General features: G+C 36.8%; 1 protein-coding gene across 4 annotated transcripts; it reads right to left on the reverse strand.

Moving 5' to 3' along the window:
• Nucleotides 1-1471: 1471 nt before the first annotated feature.
• Cul5 (cullin 5) lies at nucleotides 1472-26931 on the reverse strand. 4 transcript variants are annotated; one of them, XM_045742517.2, is made up of 17 exons: nucleotides 26583-26697; nucleotides 24776-24973; nucleotides 23808-24017; nucleotides 23391-23573; nucleotides 20780-20980; nucleotides 19697-19858; nucleotides 17397-17490; nucleotides 15402-15532; nucleotides 13227-13394; nucleotides 10854-10991; nucleotides 10331-10455; nucleotides 9578-9711; nucleotides 8133-8305; nucleotides 5897-6058; nucleotides 4889-5007; nucleotides 4436-4559; nucleotides 1472-2703 (listed from the first exon to the last, which is right to left on the reverse strand). In XM_045742517.2, the coding sequence occupies exons 2-17, from the start codon at nucleotides 24791-24793 to the stop codon at nucleotides 2509-2511; spliced, it is 2337 nt and encodes a 778-aa protein (XP_045598473.1). In that variant the 5' UTR covers nucleotides 24794-24973; nucleotides 26583-26697; the 3' UTR covers nucleotides 1472-2508. The 4 variants fall into 4 exon arrangements, with proteins under 4 accessions (XP_045598473.1, XP_045598475.1, XP_045598476.1 ...); XM_045742519.2 differs by having other exon boundaries at nucleotides 26559-26607; XM_045742520.2 differs by lacking the exon at nucleotides 26583-26697 and adding an exon at nucleotides 26440-26456.
• Between the last annotated feature and the right edge of the window lie 476 nt (nucleotides 26932-27407).

Raw genomic sequence — 27407 nt, forward strand, 5'->3', positions numbered from 1 at the left:
GGTACTGCATTGGGCACTGTATTGTTCATCACAAGCTGATGCAAAAGTGCCAGAGCAGCTAAGTAAAATCTAAATAAAGAATGTCATTCAGCTTTCAAAATAGGTATTGTCTTATCAAAACTACTTGAGGTATAATTAGTTCATTATCATCAAAAAGACTAGCATATCAAGACTTCTGCATAAAACAAAACATGTTCAGTCACACTCCAATGAAAATAACACTTCTACTCTACCATACCATACACGATCAATCTACATCTGTGACCTCAACAAAGTGTAACTTGATACAAGATGATAATTCACAATGAGGAGACAAAACAAGGGTGTGTATGGAGACCACACAGGGACACACGATGCTGCCCCATCCTGGTTGTTCAACATGTCACATAACATACCAGTAAAAATTACTATGATTTTCATAATATTTTGCCTTTCTGGACAGGTGACATTATTATAGATTAGTAATATTTTATCATAATAATATGTACATTATGAGTGTGCCAAGGACACATATAAGGCGATTTTCATGGTGATATGACAATGGCTACTACTTGGCTAGTTTGCATTTTTCATCTTTGTCTTAGGAAGCTTGTCTAATCAAGGCAAACACTTAAACAATTTGGCAGAATGCAAATTTTTAAAGCATGAGAAATTTTAAAATAGGTTTAAATGCTTTGGGAAATGTTTGATGGATGGTACATCTGTACAGGTAAATTGAAATTTTTACATTAACAAAGATATCATAATTAAACTTCTTATATGTCAATTATATACAAGAATAACAATTAAGTCAAAATGGAACTTCTTGACAAGCATTTATCCATGTAACTATGCATTATAATTTAAATCTATTTATCAATGAAATTTTGTAATATAAATAAAAATGCTTTTGGCATTAAAACATCAATGAATATTTTATATACTGTATATCTAACAAGAATTTGTAAAGCATGCGTGAGGCACTAGATGAAGACCAGTGTTTACATCATAATGCTTGCCCAGGAAACACAAACACTGGCAATAAATGCAAGCTAGTAATCCACAAACCATTAATCACCATCTCGCCACTGCTACAGCACGCTGTACCACCAGCACGTTTTTATTTTGCACTTGCTATATACACCATCTTCATTATACACAAAAATGATAAATTCATGAGAAGAATGACTTGTAACGTCTGGCATGAGACAAGATAAACCTATTAACATGGGTTCTTGAACAGTGAGGCAGGGTAGAGTGAGTCTCTCTGTCTGGAGAGTTGGTCTTAATACCTTATACGTCATGTTATTTCATACAGGTATTTAATACATTCACCATGCACTTTTTTGGCTTTCATTATAATTTAGTTTCAATAGCAATTCAGCACATTGCCTTGATAAAAAACAAAAAAAGGATACTATAAAAAGTATTATTTTGCAAATTACAAAAAAGCAACAACTAGGATCTTCACAGTAAAAACAATACAACCCAGCTCGGAAATACTACCTTTAATATTAAGATTTACTTTATTTACAGAATATATATGTATTTGTATCACAAGTTAGCCACACACTGTATTAATCTCTGAGCTACCTGAGGACCTGCAGAATGCTGCAAGCACAAGTGAGGGCTCAATAGTCATGTGTATGCAGAGCTGGCAATCACAATGAAGTCGGCTGCCATTTTGATTGAGCTTTTGTCCCATACCTTTGCCCTGGTTCATTCACATACTTCATGAACCTCAGCCGAAGAGACTTCAAGTCATGTGAATTGTAATAATTAAATAAATATAACAATTCAGTTAATTATTAAAAGTAGTAAGTACTAAAACTGACTGATAAACCTGCATCTCCAAGGAAAATCTCTTTTCTTCAAACAAACTGTATCTCATGATAACACGAACTGATATTATCTCTCATATCTAACAGTTTCAAGGCTCAGTTAATCTGGCAGAATAACAAGTACTTAACTCATCTTGACTATCAGAGCATCTTAAAGTAGGACGTTTCCAAGCTTATATTTGAGTTAGATAGGTTTGGAAATCCTATACTTTTGTGTGGAAAACAGAAATAAAGTTGTTTAGCTATCTGGTCTTAGAATGCCTGAACTGGGAAATTCATGGCAATAAAACATTAACAAAATATTTTGGTAAATATTCATTGTATTCCTTTTAAATGTTGATCTGTTACTAGTCGAGCAAACGGCAGCACTCCTGAACTTGGCTCGTGTTACTGTCTCGACTGTCAGCCCATGCCTGTACAAGCCACACAATACTCACGAACCCCACGACTTGCTGCTTGCTTGATAGAAGAAACAAATATTTAACTATCTGGCCAAGAAGGATGAAGACTCTTAATAAACTATTATTTATACAGTAACAGCCACCAGACAGTAAGCAGGCAGCAGCCATTGCAACAACCACTTGGCCACAAGAGACTCGGATATATGTACAGCTGCAAGATGTGCCGGGAGGTTGCACTCGTAGACGGTTTTCCTCTGATATGGCTTCTTATTACTATTATTTTCCGGCTAAGCCATGTATATGAATATGTTGATATTATCATCATCACGTTTCATGTACTTGTGTTCAATGAGCCATTCAAGCTGCTCCTTAATTAGTTTCTTACTAGGTAGGAACATGTTTTTGAGCATCTCCACCAGCTCTGTCTGCAGCTGTGCATTAGAGATCCTCTTCCTCATTTTCAGTATCTTCACTATTGCCTCCTGTGGATCAACAAGTATATTTGTGATTGACATAACAGCACATTTATAATGTAAGCTCATTCAACTAAGGCCATTTATATACAAATTAAACACTTAATACATCATATCAGTTTTTAATACATCATATACACTTCATTTTACATTATACTATGAAAATCATCATCATCATCACTACTCTTTTTCCACTTCATTGAGTGGAGAGGCATGAGTGCAAAAGAAGTTAAAGAACAAATAGGGAAAGAAAAATATAATTATATATCAAATAGCCCCATCCATTTGCTCTATCTTCCACAAAACATACTGCATCATCATCATGTAGACCCAGCACCATCATACTCAACTCCACATATAAAGGTGTAAAATTCTGTCTGAGATGCCATTTACAAAAATATCAAATATTTACACTATTAAATCAATTTTATCTAGCCTTATCCCTTATCACTTTTCAAATGCTGTTCACATTCAACTCTCACTTCCTTACACACTCACAGTGTCCATCCATTATCTTTGACTTTTCTCCCTTCCTTCTACCTTCAAATTTACTCAAATACATCATCCATTGTCTTTATATGTCCAAACCATCTCAATAAACTCTTCTCAATCTTACACTTTACACACTTTTGTACTACACATCTTTCCTTGACTCATTGTTGATTATCTTCATAACACCACGTCTTGGATAGTCCATTTATACAGCTCTTAATTGTTTATTTTACATGTTCATGCCACACCCCTAAGTGTACAGTGATCCTTGTCAACTGTCATATCTCTCTGGGGGGCAGCAAAACTCATGCTTTAACTCATAAGTAGACAATTATCAAAAGAAGGTGCCAAACTGGAAACACTATGCAACCTTAACTCAAAACACAGGCTCTGAGCTTATATTAATTTTTTTTCTGTAAATATTGTGCCACTCTTGCACTGTCCCATCCTGCTGCACATTTAAGTTTTCCTGTGATTGTATGTTCCTCCATAAGCCAGGATTGTATTTACTATTTGTGCCTGCAGAATCAAGCTATTAGCTCTTGGACCCTGCCTTTCTAACCAATATATTTTTCCTCTATTATGGTTACTACATATATTTCTCTCAAACACACGCACACACACACACTCATCCCCAGCTGTTTAACTCCCAGGCACCTATTTACTGCTAGGTGAACTTCATTTACTGCATCATGGTGAAAAACTCTGCCCATTTGTTTCTACCTCAGCAGGGAATCGAACCTGGGCCCTTAGGACTGTGACCCCTGAGCGTTGTCCACTCAGCTACGAGGCCGTGTTATCATTGGAGTGAGCAGGTCCTGTGTCATAGAGGTATTGCCAACTTTTGTTGACATGAAGAAGGGATTTGTTGTGAATGGTCATTAGGATAAGAAGAAGCAAGCTGCCAATGACTGTCACATTAGTTGTCATTGGAATTCACCCGAGTATATGTTATTCTGGCTGGATTGATATCTCTAATGGCTCTTAAGGATTTGAAATAATCCTGTAGGGTTGTCATAGTCCCTGTGGTATCTATGCCATAATTATTCCTGCCTGACTCTGCTGATCCTTAGGAGATAAAGTAGATCACTATACCTTTCACAGCAACAAACCAGCTTTCTGAGAAAATACCTTTCCACAAGTTCGACACCTATATATTTTCCCATTACTGTATTAATGTCCCCTCAAACTTTTTTACCTTTTTGTTTCCCTTTGTAATGCAGGTGAAGATGGAGGTAACAGTACTGACCTGGGTGCGAAGTATTCTCAACTGCACGATGCCCTCGTTGTCCTCCTCTTTACTCTTCTCTGTACTAAGTTGCAGTCGCCCAATGAGGTTAACTTTCCCCCGTTTCTGAGGCTTCCCATTTTTACTATTGGAACAAGATCACAATCAGTACATAGTACAACACTCTTCAAAATCAGCAATCACTTGGATAAACTACATAAAATAATTCAAATCATTCCTAGTTAACCATTAAGCACAAGAGAACTGACATCTTTCTTAATGAGATAAGTACAGTAAAAATTCACTCATAAAATGCCCGAGACCAAAGGTGAGTGTAGGTACAGAAGTGAAACTTGTAAAGAACGGTGTGAGACATCATTATATAAGATTGAATGGTTTAGGTACAACAGTGCCTAATATATCTTGAATAAATTTTATGTTAATGGTGATGATAAAAGCTGGAGATATACTCACATAGGGGCAAATTCCTGGTTAACCCAGAAGAGTGTGTTTTCTGTGAATTCTTTTGGTGAGGTCACCTCCCCAGACATACTGAGAACTTGACGCTTCATTTTGGGAAATGCTACCAAAGACTGAAGGGAGGAAATATAAAAAAATAAGAATTAAATATATAAATACAATAAATATATACAAAATAAGGACCTAATTTAAGACTTTTACATAGCCCACTACACCAACAACACTTAGGTTGTCAGTCCAATATCAAACTGTCCCATGCAAAAAAATAAAATATATAAATAAATAAATAAACTTAAATTTTCATTAAAATTTGGTTTCCACAGTTTCCTTAGCTAGTCTTGTGTTCAAATGTTATAATACTATACTGTATCAAGATCTTAGGCAGAGCCAATTATTCCTCCATGAAAGATTAGCTAAATGATTATGGAACAAATAGTGAAATAAATCATTTGAATAATAAATATTGTGTTCCAGCATTCCCTTCCCAATACTGGTCATTGTTTTATAATAAAGTGTAATATTACCAGTATTTCAATATTATCAAGATTTAACCATTATATTATCCTACTTAATTCTAATTTTCCCGTATCTGGTTATGACTCTATAACATTTATTTTTTTTACTTTACTTTACTGGTTAATTTCTTCAACACTTCAGCAAAAATCTTTTTTTCTAATACAACTTCAGTTGTTCATGTTTCTTTTTATATAATGTTATTTTTATTGTTTCCTTATTCAACATATACCATGTTACTAATACTGTATGAAAAGTAAAGACAAAAATAATTCAAACTTTTTAGACCTTGACTTTACACAATCCACTCACTAAATTATGTATAATTTCCATAATTCATGTTACTCTACTATAGTTCCATATTACCATTAGCTCTATTTCCTGTTCCTTCTATGACATAAAGGAAATTTAAAGTGTAATATTATATTTCATTATTAATGAGGGGATGCAGAGACTGACATCAAGGTATTATCAAAATAGGCAATCTACCCATAGTGTCCGTCGCAATTCAGGATCTGGCAACTCGGTCGCAAGCCGAAGGTTGTCAAAAGAAATCTTGTCATGTGTCCGTTGATTCCATGCGAACATAACAGCCATTTGGAACGTTGTGACATCCAGGTCAAATCTTCCCATGTTGTTCGAAAATGTTATCTGTTCAGGGATGAGTATCAAGAATAAAAAAAAAAAAAAAACATGTTCAATTCAACATATCTATGGAAATATATTACTATAGTTACTGAAATAATAACCCAATTCAATACTGCCACAATCTAGTTTAAAAAGTGATTAATGTTATCAGTTATAGTTCATGAACATCATCACAAAACACACATTCACAAAGGTGAAAGTGGTGGTGTTTTAGGGTACAAATCAATGTAAAGAGAGGCTCACTGTGCTCTAATGTGCCAATGCAACTGACACTCATAAAAAGGAAACTGCTTATGATTAGAAAAAGTCTTCTTAGAAAAAGAAAATGAGCTTAGCGCGTATTACTTAAGAGCTTATTTGAACCATAGGAAGAACTACGTTAATGGTGCTGGCTTGACTGAGAACAGCAAAATGGTCTAATTTCTTGGTAACTGCTCATCACATTCACATGAAGATGAGCTACCAGTAGTTAAGGGCAGTAGGGTTACTACATTCTTATCACTCTACACAGTTTCCTTAGTCTAACTCATGGATAAAGAATGAATTTTAACCTTGAACTCCACTAAAGAAATGAGCTTGCCAGATATCTATATGAAGAAGGTCAACATAAAGAAATGCATGAAAACCTCAAATAAAAAGTCAACCCTATGAATATTGCATATGCATGGGGAAATGATCAATCAACCTTCAAGCATGGCTGGAACAATATTTGGCCCAAAGCTGGTTTCTCTCCTTGCTGACTTTCAGGGTTTTTGTGAAAGAAAATCAGTAAAATATAGAAATTAGTATCAAAACTCCTTGTCTTATTTAAGGAAATAACATTGCAAGAACAAGGAAAATATTTGATTACAGACAATATCGAGTAAGAAAATTATATCCCTAATGCACTAAGCTGATGATGATATTACTGTATTGATATGGTGACCAAACACACAATAATTCCCAGGACTCAGAGGAGGTTATCTTGAGATGATTTCGGGGCTTTAGTGTCCCCGCGGCCCGGTCCTTGACCAGGCCTCCACCCCCAGGAAACAGCCCGTGACAGCTGACTAACACCCAGGTACCTATTTTACTGCTAGGTAGGTAACAGGGGCATAGGGTGAAAGAAACTCTGCCCATTGTTTCTCGCCGGCGCCTGGGATCGAACCCAGGACCACAGGATCACAAGTCTAGCGTGCTGTCCGCTCGGCCGACCGACTCCTTTGCAGATGATTGACCGATTGATTAACAGAGACTTCACTAATGCCACAACATCAAGGTCACTGGCACTGAATGCAACAAAAGGAAGACATGTCATTCAAAATGAGTAATATCAAAGGAAGTGATCTATACTCCAAAATAATGCACAGAAGAGATAAACAAGTACTGTACAGTATTTTGAAGCAATTATTAAGATTACAGAGAAAAATTACAACCTCAGTACTCAGAATACATTGAGATTTTATAGAGTTTTTCAAGAATTAAGAGAAATTTGCACAATTAACACTTAGAAACTTTTGAGAAAACTGCTCTGGGAGCTTTAATAGAAGAGCCTGGTGTTCCACCCTCATGTAATGCTGGACACATACCATCTCTGCTTCAAGCCTCAACTTCCACCTCCTCCCTCAATTACCACCACCTTGCTCATCTAGGCTTCATTCCAAGTTCATATGAAAAGGAACATCTATACCCTTGGTTAGTACCGGTATATTGTAATGCACTTTCATTCATTGCGTACAATGTTGTGATGTCTTTAGTTTACATTATTTAGTGAACATGTATTTTTCATGGTTGGGAAGATACATCTCTATCTCCAAATAATGAGACACGTGCAACCACATCCAGCCCCAAGCTGGTAGAACAGTGCAACAGTATTTGTACAAAACTATTCACATTCAGAGCAACATCACTCCAACATATATTTTTTCAACAAGAGTTATTGACCAGTGCACCTGTACTCAACAAACATTAATACTATGGACCGGTGTTTGCCAGAACTACTGTAATATACAAGAAAAATACTAAATTGAATGCAGACGAGTGCCTAAATATTGTAGTTACAAACTTTTAAGAAAACCCTTGGGAAGTGAACACTTACTGTGCCATTGGACATGTGATGATGCCATTGAAGTTTGCGACCCGAGTGCTTCTTGCGGTAGAAGTCTTCAACCTCAGGGATGAAGTCCTCCAGCTCCATGGGTAAGCTTACTGCTACTCGATCACTTCCTCTTGCCCATGCTCCCGCATTTAATATTTTTATATTCAAATTATCTGCAAAAATAAATAGCAAAACCTGGCATAACTGTATATGCACAATGTGTGTTAGATTTCCTATACAATAAAGCACATCTCACATCTTACCTTGAGGTTACCTTGAAGTGATTTTGGTGCTTAGTGACCTAAGCAGCTTTGAAAGGGGCTGTCATTGCTGTCACTGTCTTAACATCAAAATGTTAAAATATTTTAGCAATTAAACTTTACTTGTAAAATTCAGTTGAGTTAGGATTTAATATCTTGTAAACATCCACTGTGGGCATTCCAGTACCATTCCATTAATAGGTCCTTTCTGTTAGCTTTCCACAGCTTTCAAGGGATAATTCCAGCAATTTTTCTTTCCATAGTAAATCTAATAATATTAAGAATCAAGTAGTGAGAAGACATCTTTAAATACTAATTAATATTAACAGGTTGTCAGATCTCAGCATGCAATGATGAGGTCCAGTAAAAGAGTATACAGTTTTAATACTGACATTAATAAGAGAATGATAACTATTTTTAAAATGCTTAATTTAGCAAAATAAGCAATAATATAAAAGTTTAAATACAGTACTAGTCAAAAAGGAGGAACTCTCCTAAAAAGAGTTGAATGTAATGAAACGCCATTTTCTGGGAGAGCCCCGGAGGCTCCCTGAAGCTATCGGAGTGATATGTGATATATTAGTCTGGGGGAATCAGTCAATTAGAGTTCAGTCTACCGGGGACCACAAGCCAGAACCTGGCCCCCTCATGAGAGGCAAAGGTGTGGGGGGTCCAGGGCTACCTCATTCCCCGTCTCGGAAAGGTAAGGACTGCGCAGACAAGAGGAGTGGTGGTGGGGTGTGACGTTTGCTTCTTTTAGGTTGGGGAAGTTCTACCTCTCTGTTCGGTCTCCGGTTTCAATTTTCTTACCATGTTAGGTCTGTTTTGTTATGCCTACTTTTCTGGGTGCTAACACCAGTCGATGGCAGACACGGAATACCCCCAAGTACAAGGGGATTTCCATAGGCCATTGCTCCCTTTGCCTCTCTGAGGGGAGGGGGCCAAGTACTGGCTCATGGTCCCCGGTAGGCTGAACTCCAATTGACTGATGCCTAAGACTAATATATCGCATATCAGTTCGATAGCTCGAGGGAACCGGAGGGGCTCCTCTCAGAAAAGCAGTAATTAAAAATATGGAACATACACAAAAGCATAAGCATGTGTTACCACTGAAACACTTCCAGGGAGTGTGACTTACAAAAATACTTAAGTTTACCAAAATTCAGTAGCTGCAAAAGCTCTTACCTGCTACACTAGACTTGGTAGTCGTTCTAATAGTCTCCTTGAACTGTTGATTGAGATCTTCTGATACTTTGATATCTTGAAACATTCTTGCCAGCTTGTTGACATAGTCTGCAGGCATGCCAACCTCTCGTAGCCTATAGTGTGTAAGAAATAGTACAACCTTAATAGTTTATCTAATTTCCAGGTACATATACCAGTTGTTCCAAGTGACCTAAATGCTTCTACTGTAGCATCTTCTCTACTTCCCTCCAATCATCTTCCATTTTTAACCGTACCTAAATTATACTAATTGAAAAGAACCATCAATGGAAGAGAGGGTATGGCCATGATGTTCTCCACCGTATGGTTAAAAACCCACACTTATGTATTTGTGACATTTATGTAACGAATTACACCAAGTCTTTCGCACTCTCCTGAGTGCTTTGTCAAGGTCTGAGTATGTGGTTAGGATGAGACTTACTCAACGGGTAGCTGAGATGTTCAGTCATTGAGATGTAAGTCTCATCCTAACCCCATACTCAGACCTTGACAAAGCACTCAGGAGAGTGCAAAAGACTTGGCATAATTCTTTACAGAAATTTCAAATAGACAAGTGTGTGTTTTTATCCTATATTATTTTGTCTCTGAGAAGATATTACCATTACTTATTCTCCACTGTATTACATCCATGGACGAAGAAAAGTCAACTAGATTGCTACTTGCTACCACTCAACAACCCATCCACTAACAGTACTGTATATTCATTGTACTTACCATTCCACCATATTTTCCTCCTTCTCCGAGTCTGCAGAGGTGTCCAGAATGAGGCGACGAGTAAGATGAGCCTTATGGTACCGCATGAAGACATCCTTGTTGCTCACATACTTTAGCACCAGCAACTATAGAATAAAATGCATCAACATCTGATGTTACCTTGTCACCATTAATCTCTACTTCAGTCAACCCAACCCTAGATTTCTTTCTAAATTTCTCGTTTACTTTTGTTCCCATCTTTCTCGTTTATGAACTCACACGGTAAATGACGGGTCTCATCCATGAGGGATTCTCAAAACAAGTGGTCCTCTGTATTTCCTATTATGTTATTTGATAAGGTTAAAAAAATAATAAGTTATTTGTAGAAATTACAATCACCTGGCAGCATCACTATACAGCATTTAATTTAGTGCTGCCACCTGATTTAAATTTCCCGAATTAGTGCCGTTTAATTTTCCCTGAATATTTTTTTTTTTGAAGAGCATTACTATAAAACACTTACTAAACACTTTACTATACATACCACATCTTTTAACTTGCTCTCAATCTCATCTGCGGTGAGCTTTTTGCTGAGCGGAGTCTTTCTGAGCAGCATATCACAGTAGTTCGCCAGTAGCTCTGGACACTTGGATTCAGGCTGGGTCTTGTTGCCAATTCCTTTCTGTGGGGAAATGTGCAGCTTCAGAAATGCGTCACTACTGTACAGTACTTTATCAGATGGATCACTTAGGGTAAGTGATATGCAGTGAGGTGATATTCAAGCAACCTGTAATAGACTTAAAGTGTTGTATCATCTGCATAGTTACTATAACTTTATCATTACTGATGCCTATAATGTCATGTGTGATGCTAACAAGTACAGTACTATCATTAACTATTCAGAACTTCTACCAAACTATACAGCATGATTGGGCAATACAACTGCATTTTTAACATGTAATATACAATTTACATCTTAAAAAATGCACTGAAAAATTAAGTGTTATCTACCATGAAAATGAACAGTATTAATATATTTAACAATGACATCACCAATACCCAATTTGCCAATCTCAAGAGTCAGGGAGGCATCGGCCTAGGGATACTACAAGAGTAACGGGGGAAAAGGATTACAAATATTTGATACAGTATTACAAATAGCACTTGTCCTCTTATACTGCATTCCAGACTCAACAGTACTTTGGAAAAGTGTAAAAACCTTAACGGAAATAAAAAGATCAGAAATAAGAAATTTTAGCATAATTTCTTTAATTTTCCTCCCTCCAGTCAGTCAGAACGGAAGAGTTACCAGGGAGCCTCTGGGCTCACCCAGAAAATGACGTTTCATTACATTCACGCTGGTTTTCTGTGGGAAACCCCTATGGCTCCCTGGAGCTACATGACCAATGAAAAGGAAAAGAGGGACTTACCCGGGAAGCGGCCGCCACATACTCCTCAATGTGAAGTCAAGACAACTGGCTGCAACCTGCGACTGAAAGCAAAACAGGAACACCCAGGAGCAGGAACATTAACCAAATAATGGGCGGCCAGGACCCTGTTCAACCTCCAAAATCCCTGTGCCCAAATATCAGCCCAGGACATATTGCCAAACATGACAGCCAATGCAGCAAACTTCCTAACGTCATGGGCATGAGGATAGACTGCAGGCTGGCTAGACTTAACCCTGCGGAAGACCTGGGAGAACCGAACCCTGGAACAGCAACAGACAAAACGACGACGAAAACTTAAGAGCAACGGTCCAAGCAGATTCCAAAGAGAGAGCAAGCGCAGCCTGATGGCACACAAGGCAAGAAGCAAAGAACAGAGACACCTCCTCCTTCAGGATAGACACAAACAGCTTCAACAGCCAAGGACAGCACACCAGACAAAGGCCCAGCACTCAATTCCTCCACATCCTCTTCAACTCAGGTCAAAGACAGGTCGAGAAGAGATGCCTTGCTATGCCTACCTTTCTGGGTGCCAAACCCTGGTCGATGGCCGATAAAGAAAAACCCCAACCACAGGGGGAGGGGGGGGGGGAGTTCCAGGGCCATTGCTCCCTTCACCTCTCAGAGGGGGCCAAGTTCTGGCTCATGGTCCCCGGTAGGTTGAACTCCATAAACTAATGCCCCATTCTAATGTATCACACATTAGCCTGATAGCTCCTGGGAGCCATAGGGGCTCACCACAGAAATTATAACTTCAACATTATTCAAAGCATCACAAAACCAGATTAATACTTAATGCCAAATCAATGAGTTATAGTCAGAGCAGACACGACATTCATATTTAAGGTATGAATGAGAAAAGAGATATTCATTATCTCTTATAGATTTTCAAATAGATTTTCATATTTAAGAAAAATATATGCTACTGAGCATGTCATTCAATATTCAAAGACTACACATTAATGAATCAGTAACACGTCACTACATTTTGACATTTTCTCATGCTTATGTTGTGTATTACATCCCTTATCAACATGCATGTAAGTGAATAAACATTATTTTATAGGATGATAAATGTGTACATAAAGTTCGAATCCTCGTCACAGCCCCTTGTGGATTTGTTCTTTTGATGCATCACACAATTGTGATTTCTGTGTGTAATGAAGTAAGGGCGAAGAGGGAGAACGGCCTATTGACATAGCTCGAGTGCATGGGGTGAGTTGTTTAAAACCCTGGTTTGTGCCTCGGAGAGGCTGCAGGATCCAGTAAGTTCAGTAGAACTTCGGTTTCAACTCCTTTTCCATGTCATAGCTCAGTCGATAAAGCAGCATCTGGGATACTCTCGGGCGCAGGTTCGAATCCTCATCACGGCCCTTGTGGATTTGTTCACCCAATTCTAGTCCAAGACAAATAGTTTAAAATTGACAAGCTAAACACCATGTAACACATACACATACATACATACGTACCGTTTTACTTGGTAATTCTAATTTGAAGACTTGTGTATCATTGACAACCTGTTTATAGGCCTTGTCTCTCGCCGTAAGGAACCGTGGATCTTCGTTAAATGCTTCCGTTACCAATTTACTAAATCGTTGAAACAGGTCTAGAAGTTTTTCTACATACTGTTCAGAGTCCTGAAAACATTAAATAATAATAAAGATGTTGCATTGCTTCTACCTGGGTGTATGTGTAACACTGCACATACTCAGATCTAGTCACTTCACTTCCCTTTAGTTGTCATTCCCTAAAATAACATTGTATTCTATGAAACTCTTTTCTTAGGAGAGTACTAATGCTTTAATCTTTATTTTATGTATTATTTTGCACAATACATCAAAGTTGCAAAATATATCAACAATTTCATAATACTTGTCTATAAAAAAAATATGACATGTACCTATACCCATTCAAAAATTATTTTGTATTTACCTGAGGTGCTCATATTCCTCAATGTAGAATATGAGTACCAATATATTAAGAGAATATATAGTAAATTTACACATCATATCTATGATGTCTAGTTTTCTCTGAGAACTCAATAATCTTGAGGATGAGAGCCCTTCCATCCAGTCTTGCCAGGACAAATCCAAAAATTTTAAATATGGAAATTTTTTGAAGGAGCAACCAAAATATTTGCCAATGAATTATATGTACTGATTTGTTTATGTAATACATAAGGGAAAACAGCTGTCAGTCACTTGAATATAAAAACAAAAAATGAGCATAAAAACATTATGTTGAGTGTAGTGAAACATTTCTTTTTGAGCTAGTCCCTCAGATGGTCCCTGAGCCACAAATATTATCATCTACTCTGGACTTGTATCCTCGACTAAGCTTTCGTCGACCTTGTCCTCCACAGTGGCAAGCATCATGAATATGAGGGTGGCCAACTTTAGCCAAACTTATCATCAAAGAAAAAAAACAATATTAGGAGGCATCGTACCGAGTCTCCAGTTATAATAAACAACAACACTATCACACAGATTGAAGGAAAAATTCTACATTGCCTCCCCTCTTGTTAAAAGAATATTTCATAAATGTAAATGATAATACATAATCTCTCAATTTCACCTCACTAACCTCACCCTTCCTCAGTTTCCCCCTTTATAAGTATTAGTTGTGTGTGCTTGTGTCGGTGAGATTTGATAAAGCCCGTGGAGCAAAAGATCATCTACTTTTAACATCTATTCTCTTGATGTTTTTCTACACAACTAACTTATCTTGTATTCTTTTAAGAAATTCATATATTTTATTTTGAAAATAAACTAGTTAGTTTATAAATCTGCTTCTATGGTACTTGCTAGTAATGAACTAAAATACATTGTTGTTGTTGCTATATTCTTTGCTTGTATTTACAGTATCTTTCTATCACAAATATAGCATATTAAATACACAAATTTGGCATTGCTTGCCCATGGGATCATTGCTGCACAAGTAGAAGAAATTCCATCACCGAATGATGACTCTTTCCATTCCTACCTTTTGCAAATTAAATTGGTTTTCCTTCTATATCTTTCTCTTTTATGATTCTTTCCTTAAATTCTCTCTCACATATATTTACTAAGGCAACCTTCATTCTTTACACCCACTCCTCACAATGTCATTAAGTGGCAGCTGCTTCCTTAATGCAGTGCCACACCATCTTCTTGAGATCTTGAGATGATTTCGGGGCTTTAGTGTCCCCGCGGCCCGGTCCTCGACCAGGCCTCCACCCCCAGGAAGCAGCCCGTGACAGCTGACTAACACCCAGGTACCTATTTTACTGCTAGGTAACAGGGGCATAGGGTGAAAGAAACTCTGCCCATTGTTTCTCGCCGGCGCCTGGGATCGAACCCAGGACCACAGTATCACAAGTCCAGCGTGCTGTCCGCTCGTCCGACCGGCTCCCATCACATCAAGCAATGCACATTCAGGTGATTTTAGTCACTTTTAAGCAATCAAGATGTCAGGGCAATTATAAATAAAGTCACCATTTTAAACGAAGTGTTACTTCATGTCAGTCATACATCCAAGATAAAGATGAAATTGATGATCCATGTAAGAACAAGACATGCAAGATAGAGATAGATAGATAAAGAAAAGGAGCTCTGAGGGTTAAGAAGGTAGCCAAGATATGAAGACAAATAAAATATAAAGCTCACTTGAGTTATAGTGTCAGCAGCAGCCACCATGTCTGCTAGGCCAGCCGAGACAATATGCTCTTCTAGTGCATCCAGCATGGGCTGTATTCCATCTGGCACACGGTCCATCAATTTGAACATAAGTTGCAATTCTGTGAATGAAGTTAAGAAATTGTCCATTTTAGTCAACACATACCAGTACTGCAAAATTCTTTTGCCTCTAAACTCCAGATTACTATCAATCATTGCCATGTACTCTATAAAACTGCAAAAATTGTTCTCCAATAATAGCTAAATGGCATTAACCCAAGTGAAAGACAAAATCCTAAAATTACAAATGGGAAACAGGCTCACGGATACTGAAAAGGAAATGTGCGAGATACTAAACAAACAGTTCCAAAGCGAGTTCGTGAGGAATGAGATTTTCAGTAAACTAGTCTTAATACTGACTTTTGAAAGGAACTTAGTACAAGGTGAGCTTCATTATTCCTATGCTTTGGTAAGATTATTCCTCAACACAATAAGCATGGAAGAATTTTTTAAACTTGAAATGTCAAGAATAAGGGGGTCACAGATTCAAGCTAAAGAAATAAAGGTGTCCAAAAATATACCTGGTAAGGAAGTTCTCTTGTAGAACAGACTTCTAAATGGTGGAACAAGTTAAGTGAGAAAGCAATGGATGCAAAACCATCAGCAGTTTTAAAGCACCATATAACAAAAAGAACTAGGAATATGGGACACCATAGGTGTAGCTCTCATCCTGTAACTACACTTGAATAGTTTTTATAGTCCCGTACTGCTATAAGGGGTACAGTATTATACTTACTTTGAAGATATAGATCTGGAAAAAAATACTTTAGTTCTTTATTTATTACTGTATATCTCGGCAGATAAGGCAACTTTCAGATAAGATAACAGCCAAATTTCATTCCGAGTTTCATGGTTTTAGGTCAAATCAGTGATATAAGAAATGACCTCAAAATACCATAACCATCTGTGGTTGAGTTTAGATTGGCGAGCACCAAACAACTGAGATGGTGATACAGTACAATACAGTACATACCAGTTCCTATTGTCAAATATCGGAAACATGAGCAAAACATGTACGAGAGCTCCATCACATAATGTACTGTGAGAGTTTGTAATTAATTCATGGAATAAAGTGAAAGTAGTGACTGTAATAAAATCTTTAAAAAAATGCAGTATAACTAATGCAGTAGATGGCACTGAGGACGATTTATTGTGGGACACTGACGACAAAACCAAAACTGACTCACCGGATTCAGACTGGGACCCTATGACAACAGTGTAAAGTGAGACTCAAGATGTGCTTGGCGAGTTCTTCACCTCAGACTATGAAGCTATTGATTATCAAGGATTTTAAATGCCTCCGATGCTTTTATTTATTTTACAATGCTTTTACAGTATTAGTTTAACATCACATTGGTTATGGATTTAAGTGCAAAATAAAATCTTTGTACATTACAACAGCTGTTTTCAAGACTGAAGACCCCAGCAACCTTCGATGACTCATCTTCACGAAAGACTGTATCGGATTTTGAGGTTAGTGGTATTTTAATGCTCCTATTTTTATTAGATGACCCCTTGTTTTGGAGTTTTTTTTTTTTGATGAGTCAATTGTTGTCTTATCTGCCAAGATACTGTATATGGTAAATACATGAGAGTATTTTATCTCTATTATACTTTTTATAATTTTTTCTCTGGCTCTTACTGTCCATCCAGGATGAGCTCTTGTGGTAGAAAGATCTCATCCAAACAAATTAAGGTAAACTTGTAATTGGTTTGCAAATTATGAAAACAGCCTGTAATGTCATTGTAACCCAAGAAAATTCCTTATTTGCTGAAATAAAATAAGACTCTTGGGAACAATCTAAGAGATCTCTCACTTGACTACAAGTCTACTACCATGAACTTTGCTCTGAGCTAGCCATTCTAGCCATCCAAGAGCATTTTAGAGCTAAATATCACACACACACATATCTTGAAGATACTAACTGTCTGTCTCATTGTTCTTGATCATCTGCGAACACTCGGCCAAGATGGTATCACGGAAGGTCGTAACTAACACTTCAACACAACATTCGTTTAACTGAAACACATAAAAGTTAAAAAAACATGAGATCAAATGTTACATAGTATGTGGAAAATCCTCACTAATACGAGATGTCGTTTTTTGTGTTTATGCAAGTCGTCATCTTATTATTTTATCTTTGGCTTATATCCCACCCTTACAATCAAAAATTTGCCAACAGCTACAACTGCATATTTATGTAATGTAACACTACCTAAAAAAAAATATGAACTCCAGTCATTTGTGTTCAAAATCATAAAAAAATATTTGACATTCATTGCAGTCTGATTTAAATCGGGTTTCTGTACTTTTTATTTGTACGGATTTTTTCAGGAATATATCTATACCATGCCAAAGTCCACCAGTAGACTGGTTAGCAGCAGTCACCCGAGGCGATGCAGTTATCCTCTCCCAAACTGACGGTTCCTTGTAATCTGCTCTCATATTCTTTAACATTCTATTTCATTTCTACTTATGCCATTTCTTATTTCTTTTTCTTCAATATCCTTCACTTTATATGTATTCCTGCTGAAAACAATGTTCTTTCTTTACCAAGCATATTCTTTTCTTAGTTTGTAACCTTGAATAAGGAACAATAAATTGAGAAAGAGTTTAAAATGTCAGTAAAATATGTCAAATAATTATTCATTAAACAGATACAGCATTAACTAATTTGAGATTAGATAATTTTCAAATACTTTGGCAATGAAGTATTAAATAAGTCATACATAATATGCAATGCTTTTGGAGAATAATTCAAAGCTAAAATAAGCTTTCAAGGACTATACCTGTACAGTACTCAATTAGTTACACACCGACAGTAAAGTACTATACAGTGTAGAGTACAACGATGTTTACCACCAAGCAAACTGCTACCAGACATCAATGAACAAAGGTAAACAGCAATACAGTATATGTATCAAGTGCACAACCTTTCTTCAGGGAGAAATCCACCTATGGTAATGGATTGAGAATGACTACATAATCAGTGCTATTATCTGCTCTCTATCCATGGTTAGGTAAAGGTTACTTCAGGTTAAAGTTTGGTTAGTTTAGGTTTCATTACATTTGGCTACATTAATTCTGTATAATACTGCCCAAAATGTGAAATATGGAATACAAAAACAATATAAGTGTACCCTTGAATTTCATTTACAGAAAACCAAATTTTTCAGACCATTTGAAAAAAAACGTTTTCAGCATACACTGTTTATATTTTAAACCCATGATTTATAATACAATAATGTGATAACTTGAGAATAATCTCTTTTTAAGACAAAGGTTCAGTCACCAGGTTACAAGTAGACTTACTGGAACCGTAGTACGCTTACAGACCATAACAAATATCTGGATAACTATCTTATTGATTATATTGATTGAGATAAGAGATTGATCTTATGGAAGTAAAATCAATTTTAGTCGGGTAAACAAAAATGCCCCACAGTGAAGCCAGTCAAGAATAGTTATTTTTTATCTTACTAAATTAAGATGCAGTATTTCTTTTTTGAATGCTCTTTTCTCTGTTTATACCTCTTGACATTCAATTTCCTTGTTTGGAATTTATCACCCTCATTAATTTTATTTTATCAGTTTATAGTCATTTTCAAACTGTATACTGTCACACCCTTACTTAACTATAGTATCCACACTTAAATCACCATTCCCATATTTAACTGTCATTATACCTACATTTAACCGTGATTATACCCATATTTTACTATCACCTCACACACATTCAACTATCATACCTACAGTTCAATATCATCATACTCATACTCATATTTCCCTGTAATTTGAGAAAATTACGATTTCCAGCAACGTCTGTAGTCATCTAATTCCTTTCATGAACTTTCCCCCTGTTAAGCTGCAAGGATATTTAACGTGTTATTGCATACTCTCCCTTTAAACATAATGGCCATAACTGGCCAACCTCTCATGGTATTCAAATGAGAACTTGATAAACACCTCCAAAGGATACCTGATCAACAGTCTGCAATTCATTCAACAAGCTGCGAGCTGTGGTACTGACCAGCCTGGTTGACCAGACCACCAACCAGGAGGTCTGGTAAGAGACTGAGCTGCAAGGACACTGATCCTTGAAACCATCTGAAGGTAACCTCAAAGTAAGATACTGTCAGGCCTTACAATTGTTTTCCCAAGCACAAGTTGAGAGGATTAAACAAATATAAAAATTCATTAACATTAAAAGCATGGGACAACTTACATTCTGTAATGATCCACTAAATGATTCTAAGTACTTCTCTCCACGTTGTTCTTCTTCTCTCAACTTGAGTTCTGCATATTTCATGTAGTTTTGTACACCATTGGCCTCTAGGTACTGCGGTGCTTTGACCCGGTAAAATGCTTTAGTTGCTTCTATATACGCCTGTGGGATGAGACAGCAATTATCAAATAAATTTAAACTGCAAATTGGTAAATTTGCTTACTTTTTTATACAAAAATGGAATGAAAAAAAAGTATATTTTATGAGTGATTTTTTCAACATACATACATACTGTAACACTAAGTCTGTTGTTTCACATTACAATTCCTTCATTATTTTGTCCATGTTTACCTTACTCTCATCATTCATACCTGGAGCATACCTGGAGAAGGTTTCGGGAGTTCTTTTACTCCCCAAGCTCGACCTGGGAGCCAGATTCGAAATTCATCTATTTCTTATAAACAGAGCCATGGAAGTGGTGCCGATGAAAGAAAGTGATGCAATTTTGCAGTGGGATGCCAATGACTCAGGCTTATATGAGGGTAGGGTAACTAATCAGATGTACAGATTTCCTTTGTATTGATTGATTTTAATAAGGAATAGTGACCTTCATGTGAGCAAGACAGTGCTAGTATACTTTTCACCATTCCATTAGCTCTTCATGTTCACTTAACTTCAGCTCTTCTGGTAGAAAAATCTCCCAAACTCAAATCAATGAAGACTTGTAACTGGTTTACAAATTATGAATGAGTCACTCTAATCCAAGAAGATTCAAAATCCATTGAAAGATAATAACTTTCATACTTTGGAACAACTTAAAAAAGTCTCTTAACTACAATTATACTGTCAAGTATTTCATAGACAATTTTGCATTCTCAGTTATAATTCCATAATTTTTAAATGAAATCCCTTTCAAAAGTTGAACCTTTTAACTTATTGTATAAAAAATGCAATAGCAATGTGGAAATACGTGTATTCCAATATAAGTTCATTCTTTTACGTAGTCCACAGTTTTTTGAAAAGTGTAAATGAAGGGAAAATAACAAATTTAGCTAAATAGGAAAAAGTAAATAAACAGCTCACCTTTTCAAAATTTTCTCTATAAATTTGTAATTTATCACCAGAATTTGAACAAAGATTAACATAGGATTCTCTGACACCAATGACTAACTGCGAGTCAAATGCTTCTCCATTTCTTTCAGCATGAACTAATTTCATAGCCGAGTCCTGCAAACGCTGCTTAATGTTGCTGAAAATGCTTGCATTCCAACTATCCAGCATTAACTGCAAAATATTTAAAATACATCAGTACAAATTTTAAACTATAAAATTGATTGACAGCTGCATACATACACCTGCTGCTTCCTGACATAAAATATTTCAGCATGCAAAATATGATAAATATAAACACCTATAAGATGGCATCTGTTGATTTACACAAGTGTGTAAGACCAAAACAAAAGCTGCTAAAGATAATATCTGGTATTGGGTTTGCCAGATTATCGAGGCTGTTCTCTATTTTATTAATTTATTCTGTGAATTCCCAAATGTTGCATCTAGCAGTTTGTATATTTGAATAATAATTTAGTAAATTGTCTCTATTTTTATTACCAGTACTTCTACCATCTCATTTGTAGAGTTAAGGAGCTCCAAGCAGCATATATGGCTAATATACATATATATCTAATATACAACTCTACTTTTTCATGAAACCTATTTACATTATCACATCTATACAGATTATACAGTATTTTGGTATCCAGATCTCATTGCCCATGACTTTCCCTGCATGGGTTTCTGTGAAAGCTCCAAATACTGTATTTGCCTCTGTGAGGAGGCCAGTTTTTTTTTATTTTTAGTCCCTGTATGTTGGAAAAGATAAAGCAGGTTATCCTATTTGATGTATTTTGACAGGGGTAAAGAAGGAAAGAAGGGGGTTGTTTCAGGGAGGTCGGTTATGCAAGGGCATATTGACTCCCTGTCCTGCCCTGTACTGGTTGTTGCAGTGGTGTCACATTGCATATATTTATAGCTTTGTGTGTACTAGTAGCTACTATGATTCTGGCATGTGTATGGTTTGCTTTGCTGGTTCTAATACCATGTATTCCCTCTGTTACACCTTCTGAAACTGTTTTCTTCTGGCCCTAAATATTCTGCGCAAGAGAGGTTATAGCATTTTCTTTCTTAACCACTGTACTGCGCAGAGCGCCTTGTGGAACTAGATTGATGATGCGCAGAGCGCCATGAGGCGTTTGTAGGTACAGTATAGGGAACGATTCAAAACCCCCGTGGGTACACAGGGCTCGCTTTCTGTGTCACAGGACTCCTGTAAACAGATGCCATCTTGGAAAAAAATTGTCAGCATCCATGCTGGCTATGAGAGCCTTAGTACCAAGAGAGCAACCATGGCTAGTGCATGCAGGAGCCTTGCACAGCACCTCTGTGCAGCTAGGGGGTGGGGAGGGGGGGGGTTTCAAAGCACCACTTAGTAATGATGAATAAAATAGGTAACTGAAATTATTTTGAGTTAGTGTTATAAGGGGCCTGACAGCTGAATGGACAGCACTCAGGATTCGTAGTCCTGAGGTTCCGGGTTCGATCCCAGGTGGAGGTGGAAACAAATGGACAGAGTTTCTTTCACCCTAATGCCCCTGGTCATATATAACAAGCATATATAGTGTAATAACAACAGGAACACTGGTTGATCCAAGAATATAATGTGTGTGTCACCATATATGAGCTCCATATTTTTAAGAATAGTGAAGTTCCACACATTTAACTATATACATTCCATATATTACACACTATTGAAAAATATTAATGCAAAACACTAGATATAAACCATTCACAGACACTGAAATAATTATGTTAAAATGTACCCTTATTTGGGGCAGCCCCTGCCACACTCGGCTCTCGGTCGCTAGGCTGACCTTGGATTCTTGTTCTGTGTATATACTCTATCAACACATGATCTTTGTGGTTCATTATGGTGCACAAACATGTAGATAGGTATGTACAATGTGTGTATATAGTGTAATAACAGCAAAAACACTGTCTGATTAATCGTAGAATATAATATACATGTCACATACATGAGCCCCATAATTTTGAAAAACAGAGATGTTCCACACATTAAACTACAGTATATAAATTCCACAAATTACACACTTTTGAATAATAGTACAGCAAAAAAGAGAAGAAATGAATGAGAAACATCAAAATAATTGTGAAAATTTATATTCGCAGCAACTGCCGCCCCCAGGGGGTGGCAGTTGTCAAGTAGGGTCAAGTATGAGCGCTTCTTCACTCAGCGCCCATAATTTGCCCACAACTTCTCACATCCTTCATGGCTAAAGTATGTCACATCCAATATTTTATTTTAGTTTCCTGTCATCAGAGACTGCAGTTTAACAATACTGAATAAGAAGAGAAAATAATTTTTGGAAATACAGTATATACTCTTCCACTGTCTGCAGGATATACCACTCACAGTATATGGCACTAGTGACAGTTTCAGAAAAACTTAGGGGCTATCCACTTGATCAGGACACCATGAATGTTGAATTATGATGGATAGCTTCCATATTAAATGATAAAATTTAAACAATTTTTTTTATTAATTTGGGGATAACACAAGACAGATTCTCAAAGAATGGTGACAAGCAAATGCATGACAGGTGCTCCTAGAACCCACCTTTCTAACTATTGAGTCATCATTCTGAACCTTCTTGGAGACTGAGGTAGTTGTCTTGCCTGCCAGAGCGGACTCCAGCTGGTTGAAAGGCAGCGGAAGGTAGTTGCATTGTTGGAAGAATTTCCGCCATTCACTGATATATGCCTTCAAAAGTGCCTGGTCCTCGTGCTGGTCCAGCACACGCTATCCAACACCAAAACATCATTGTTAATCAGAATGTTCCCAGCTAATATGCCTTGCCATGTATGACTCATAACAACAAGAGTATGCAGATTAACTGTTTCAATATTATCATTAAAATTATACTAAATAATTTAATAACATGCAACTGAAACATACTTTTTTCAAAATTACCACTGTAAAAAAATAAACACTACATTATCTTAATTATTTACAAAACACTGTAGCTTTGCATACTGCCTGAGCATGAGTGATGAAGTCTAGTATATCATCTTGTAAAGCCTTCTGAACCTTTGGAGGACCCTTCTCATCCCAAAGGCAAACTTTGTGAACAGCCCAAAAGAGATCCTGCCACTCGGCACGGCTCACACACTCCTGTCTTAAAAGCTTCAACACGGTCGGTCGCATTGCCGGCCATTTTTCCTCAAAGGTGACGGTTCCTTTATCCTGGACAGTTAAATTGAAAAATTAATATTCCACTATTTAATTCTCAATGCTACTGCCCAGTAATGCCCTGCCCATAACATGAGATATGAACCAAAATTAAATATACAGTACTGTACTATAGTAAAGCACCTAAATCATTAACATTGTAAACAAACAGCCCAATACTATTTAATTCATAACCCTACAGCCCAATAATACCAATACAATGACCAGACAACTCAGTACTACCCACTCCATGACCTGATACTCTACCAGAGTACTATTATCACTACCTGACAGCCCAACATTACACCAACAATGGCTTAATATGGCTAGAGTGCAATAACCCCTACAATGACCTAATTGCCTCATACCACCATCTCACTAACTTTCAAACTATCCATCCAAATGTACAAAATAAACAATATTAACCAAATATTAATGGATAAGGGGAACCATAGTTTTAAGTAAGTAATTTATTACATTAAAACAAAAATAATTTACAGAAATATGTTTTAAGAATAAATTAACAAATGTTTGTTATAAAATTTTGTTTAAATCAAACATTTAAAATTCTATTTGTGGAAGAATTTGAACCTGGCCAGATATTACTTGAAGCTACCACCCTAGACAAATCAATTGAAAACCAATACTAATCCTTCCATCTAGATACCTGCAAATTTCCTATGTGTAGTATCAATCTAGGAAATACTTCAATACGCCTGTCAAACATTACGACCAATTAGTGCTCATTACCTTTGTGCTCTACAACCACTAACCTGCCACAGTGACCCCATGGCTTGAAGTGCTGCTGCTGCCACTGCCACTTTTCTATCAACACATCAACACAAATGCACAAAAGTTGATAAGGCACCATATATACAGCACCAAATTGTCAGTCCACTTCCTCAGATTTTTAGAGTTGCATTTATATAGTGCATCTCCCACCAATCCAGTTACTTGATTTCATATTATTTCTATAAATATAGCATAACACTGAACCTTAATATTGTATTTATTAACTGAAGATTATGATCAAGCCAATAATGTGAACCCATTTTGTGGTCCATGGTCACAGATGTATAAGAGAGCCCACCAGGATCTCACCCATCACCAGGAAGCCAAGTAAAACATCACGATTTCCTAAAAATGCTCCAGTCTCATATGTCAGTCTTTCAACAATACGGTCATTATACAGAGCTCTACCTGTATACAATACAAAAACGTCAGAGTAATTCACTGTCTAGCCAAAGCCATAAATTTACCATCAAATGACAAGGTTAATATTTGCATTGTATATTAAAACTTTGCAGAGCTAGGTAGGGATTTTGCACAAATGGAAACTGGAAACGTAATTTGAAAACATTTGATGTGGCAACACAAATTCACTCTTCACTTAGGCATTTACTCACAAAAAAAAAAAATTCCCCCCTTTATTTTGGATTTTCCATGCAGTTGGTGAGAATATTGGTGGGGAAACATGTTTGACATGTGTTGTTCATAATCACCAACAAAAAATTCACCAACAAAAACATAGAAAAAGGAAAAACTATAATTCAAGTGCCAAACTCACCAAAACTACTGTATTCATCTAGACTTTACTATGAATCACAGTTCCATTACAAAATTTAAAGTGACACGCTAGGATAAAAGGCATCCATGGATTCTCTATATGAGTACCGAGGTGTTACACATGTTAAGTAGTTGTGTAAGTAGATATATAGCTACGGTATATGATCTGATACTTGGTAATTAAATTCATAACTATATACCGGTAACTATATACTGTACTGTATTTGGTTCGCCAGCTAGTGATACAAATATTTTGCATTGCAAACAGCCTAACCCAATCAATATATAAACTGACAAGATCCATGGTCAATACCTGTCATTCACCACTCAAGTTGATCTGTCACTGACATTATCTACTTCAATAAAGTTTTATAGAATTAATGGACTTGTATAGACACAAATATAAATAAAATCCAGACCAAAATAATTAAATATCTGTGGCCTTATAATATATATACAGTACTGTATATACACAGTATATATATAATATATATATTAGGCTTGTATCAAAGTCCTTTAAAATCAAAGTACTGACATTCCCCAGGATGCAACCCCACTACAGCTGTGTGGTACAGTAACTATTTATTGCTAGATGAATATAGAAATTAGGTAAACAGAAATGTGCCCAACAATTTTTCTTTCTTTCTCAATTGAGAATCAAACCTGGGAACCTTAATTGTCAGCCAAGAATGAAGCTGTTCTTCATGTAGGTATTGGGCTCAAACTAGTCCCACCTCATCAATTGCTGTGCCCACTTCAGGAATACAACCAATCACAACCCCAGTAACACATCAAATGAACACAACTACCCAACACACTCTCCCACCACGCCTATTGGTAGCCTGACATGCTAAGGCCTGAGCACGCCTACTCCACACTCCACTTCACGAGGATGCACTTGGGCCACGAGATGAGGAGAAGAGTGAACTAAGGTGCCACAAACTGTGCCTCGTCACCCCAGGCACTTAGCTCTGGCCCCCCAACACCCACCCTTGCCCTCCTATACTGCCCTACTCTGAGGTGAGCAGGTCGCTCTGGCTCCCACCACACCCAGACACTAACTACGCCACAAAACACGACATAAGAGGCGACTCGTAGCAACAAAGAGAAATTCTTGGATGTCAGCCCAGATCAGTGACAAAGTCCTGCTGAGATGTAAACAAACCCTCGTATGCAACTCTCGCCCTTATTACACCTCCTCCCGCCTTTAAATTGCTCTATCTTCAAAGGATTAATAATATTTGACTCTTCATACATCCATGAAGAGGATCTGCAATATTTTACTTCATTAAGTGAAGAGAAAATATACATAAAGAGACTACTACCGTACTACAACAAACCTTTAACAACGCCGCCATGACATATTATTAAAGCTCATGTTATTATTAATCATAAAATCTACATTGTTACTATTAAACATGCCCACATAACTAAAATTCAACTACTACTATTTACATATATGATATGATTGTAGAGACTATTAGGTTTATATTTAAACATGATTTTTTTTAGGTTTAAAGTTATGTTTCTCATTTGATATATGTCGACTGTACTTGAAGCCGGGAATTTCGAAAGACTTGTGCCAGAGACAATTACCAGCAATCATTACCAAGAGACGCATAACGCTTTGTTTTACTCAGCTTCGTGTTTTGTAACAACCAGATATAGTTCTTTGATTCGATATCATGTCTTTTAAATCACGACCCTTTGTTGTCTTTGTTTTAATCATTGTTTTGTCCATTCTAGCATTCTACCATTTATTTCATGTACCTGTAGTCTTTCATGTGGTACCCTGCCGAAAGCTTTTTAGCAAAGTCCATATAAACTACATCTACTGGA

The sequence above is a fragment of the Procambarus clarkii genome, chromosome 11 (genome assembly GCF_040958095.1).
Source record: "Procambarus clarkii isolate CNS0578487 chromosome 11, FALCON_Pclarkii_2.0, whole genome shotgun sequence".
NCBI lineage: Eukaryota > Metazoa > Arthropoda > Malacostraca > Decapoda > Cambaridae > Procambarus > Procambarus clarkii.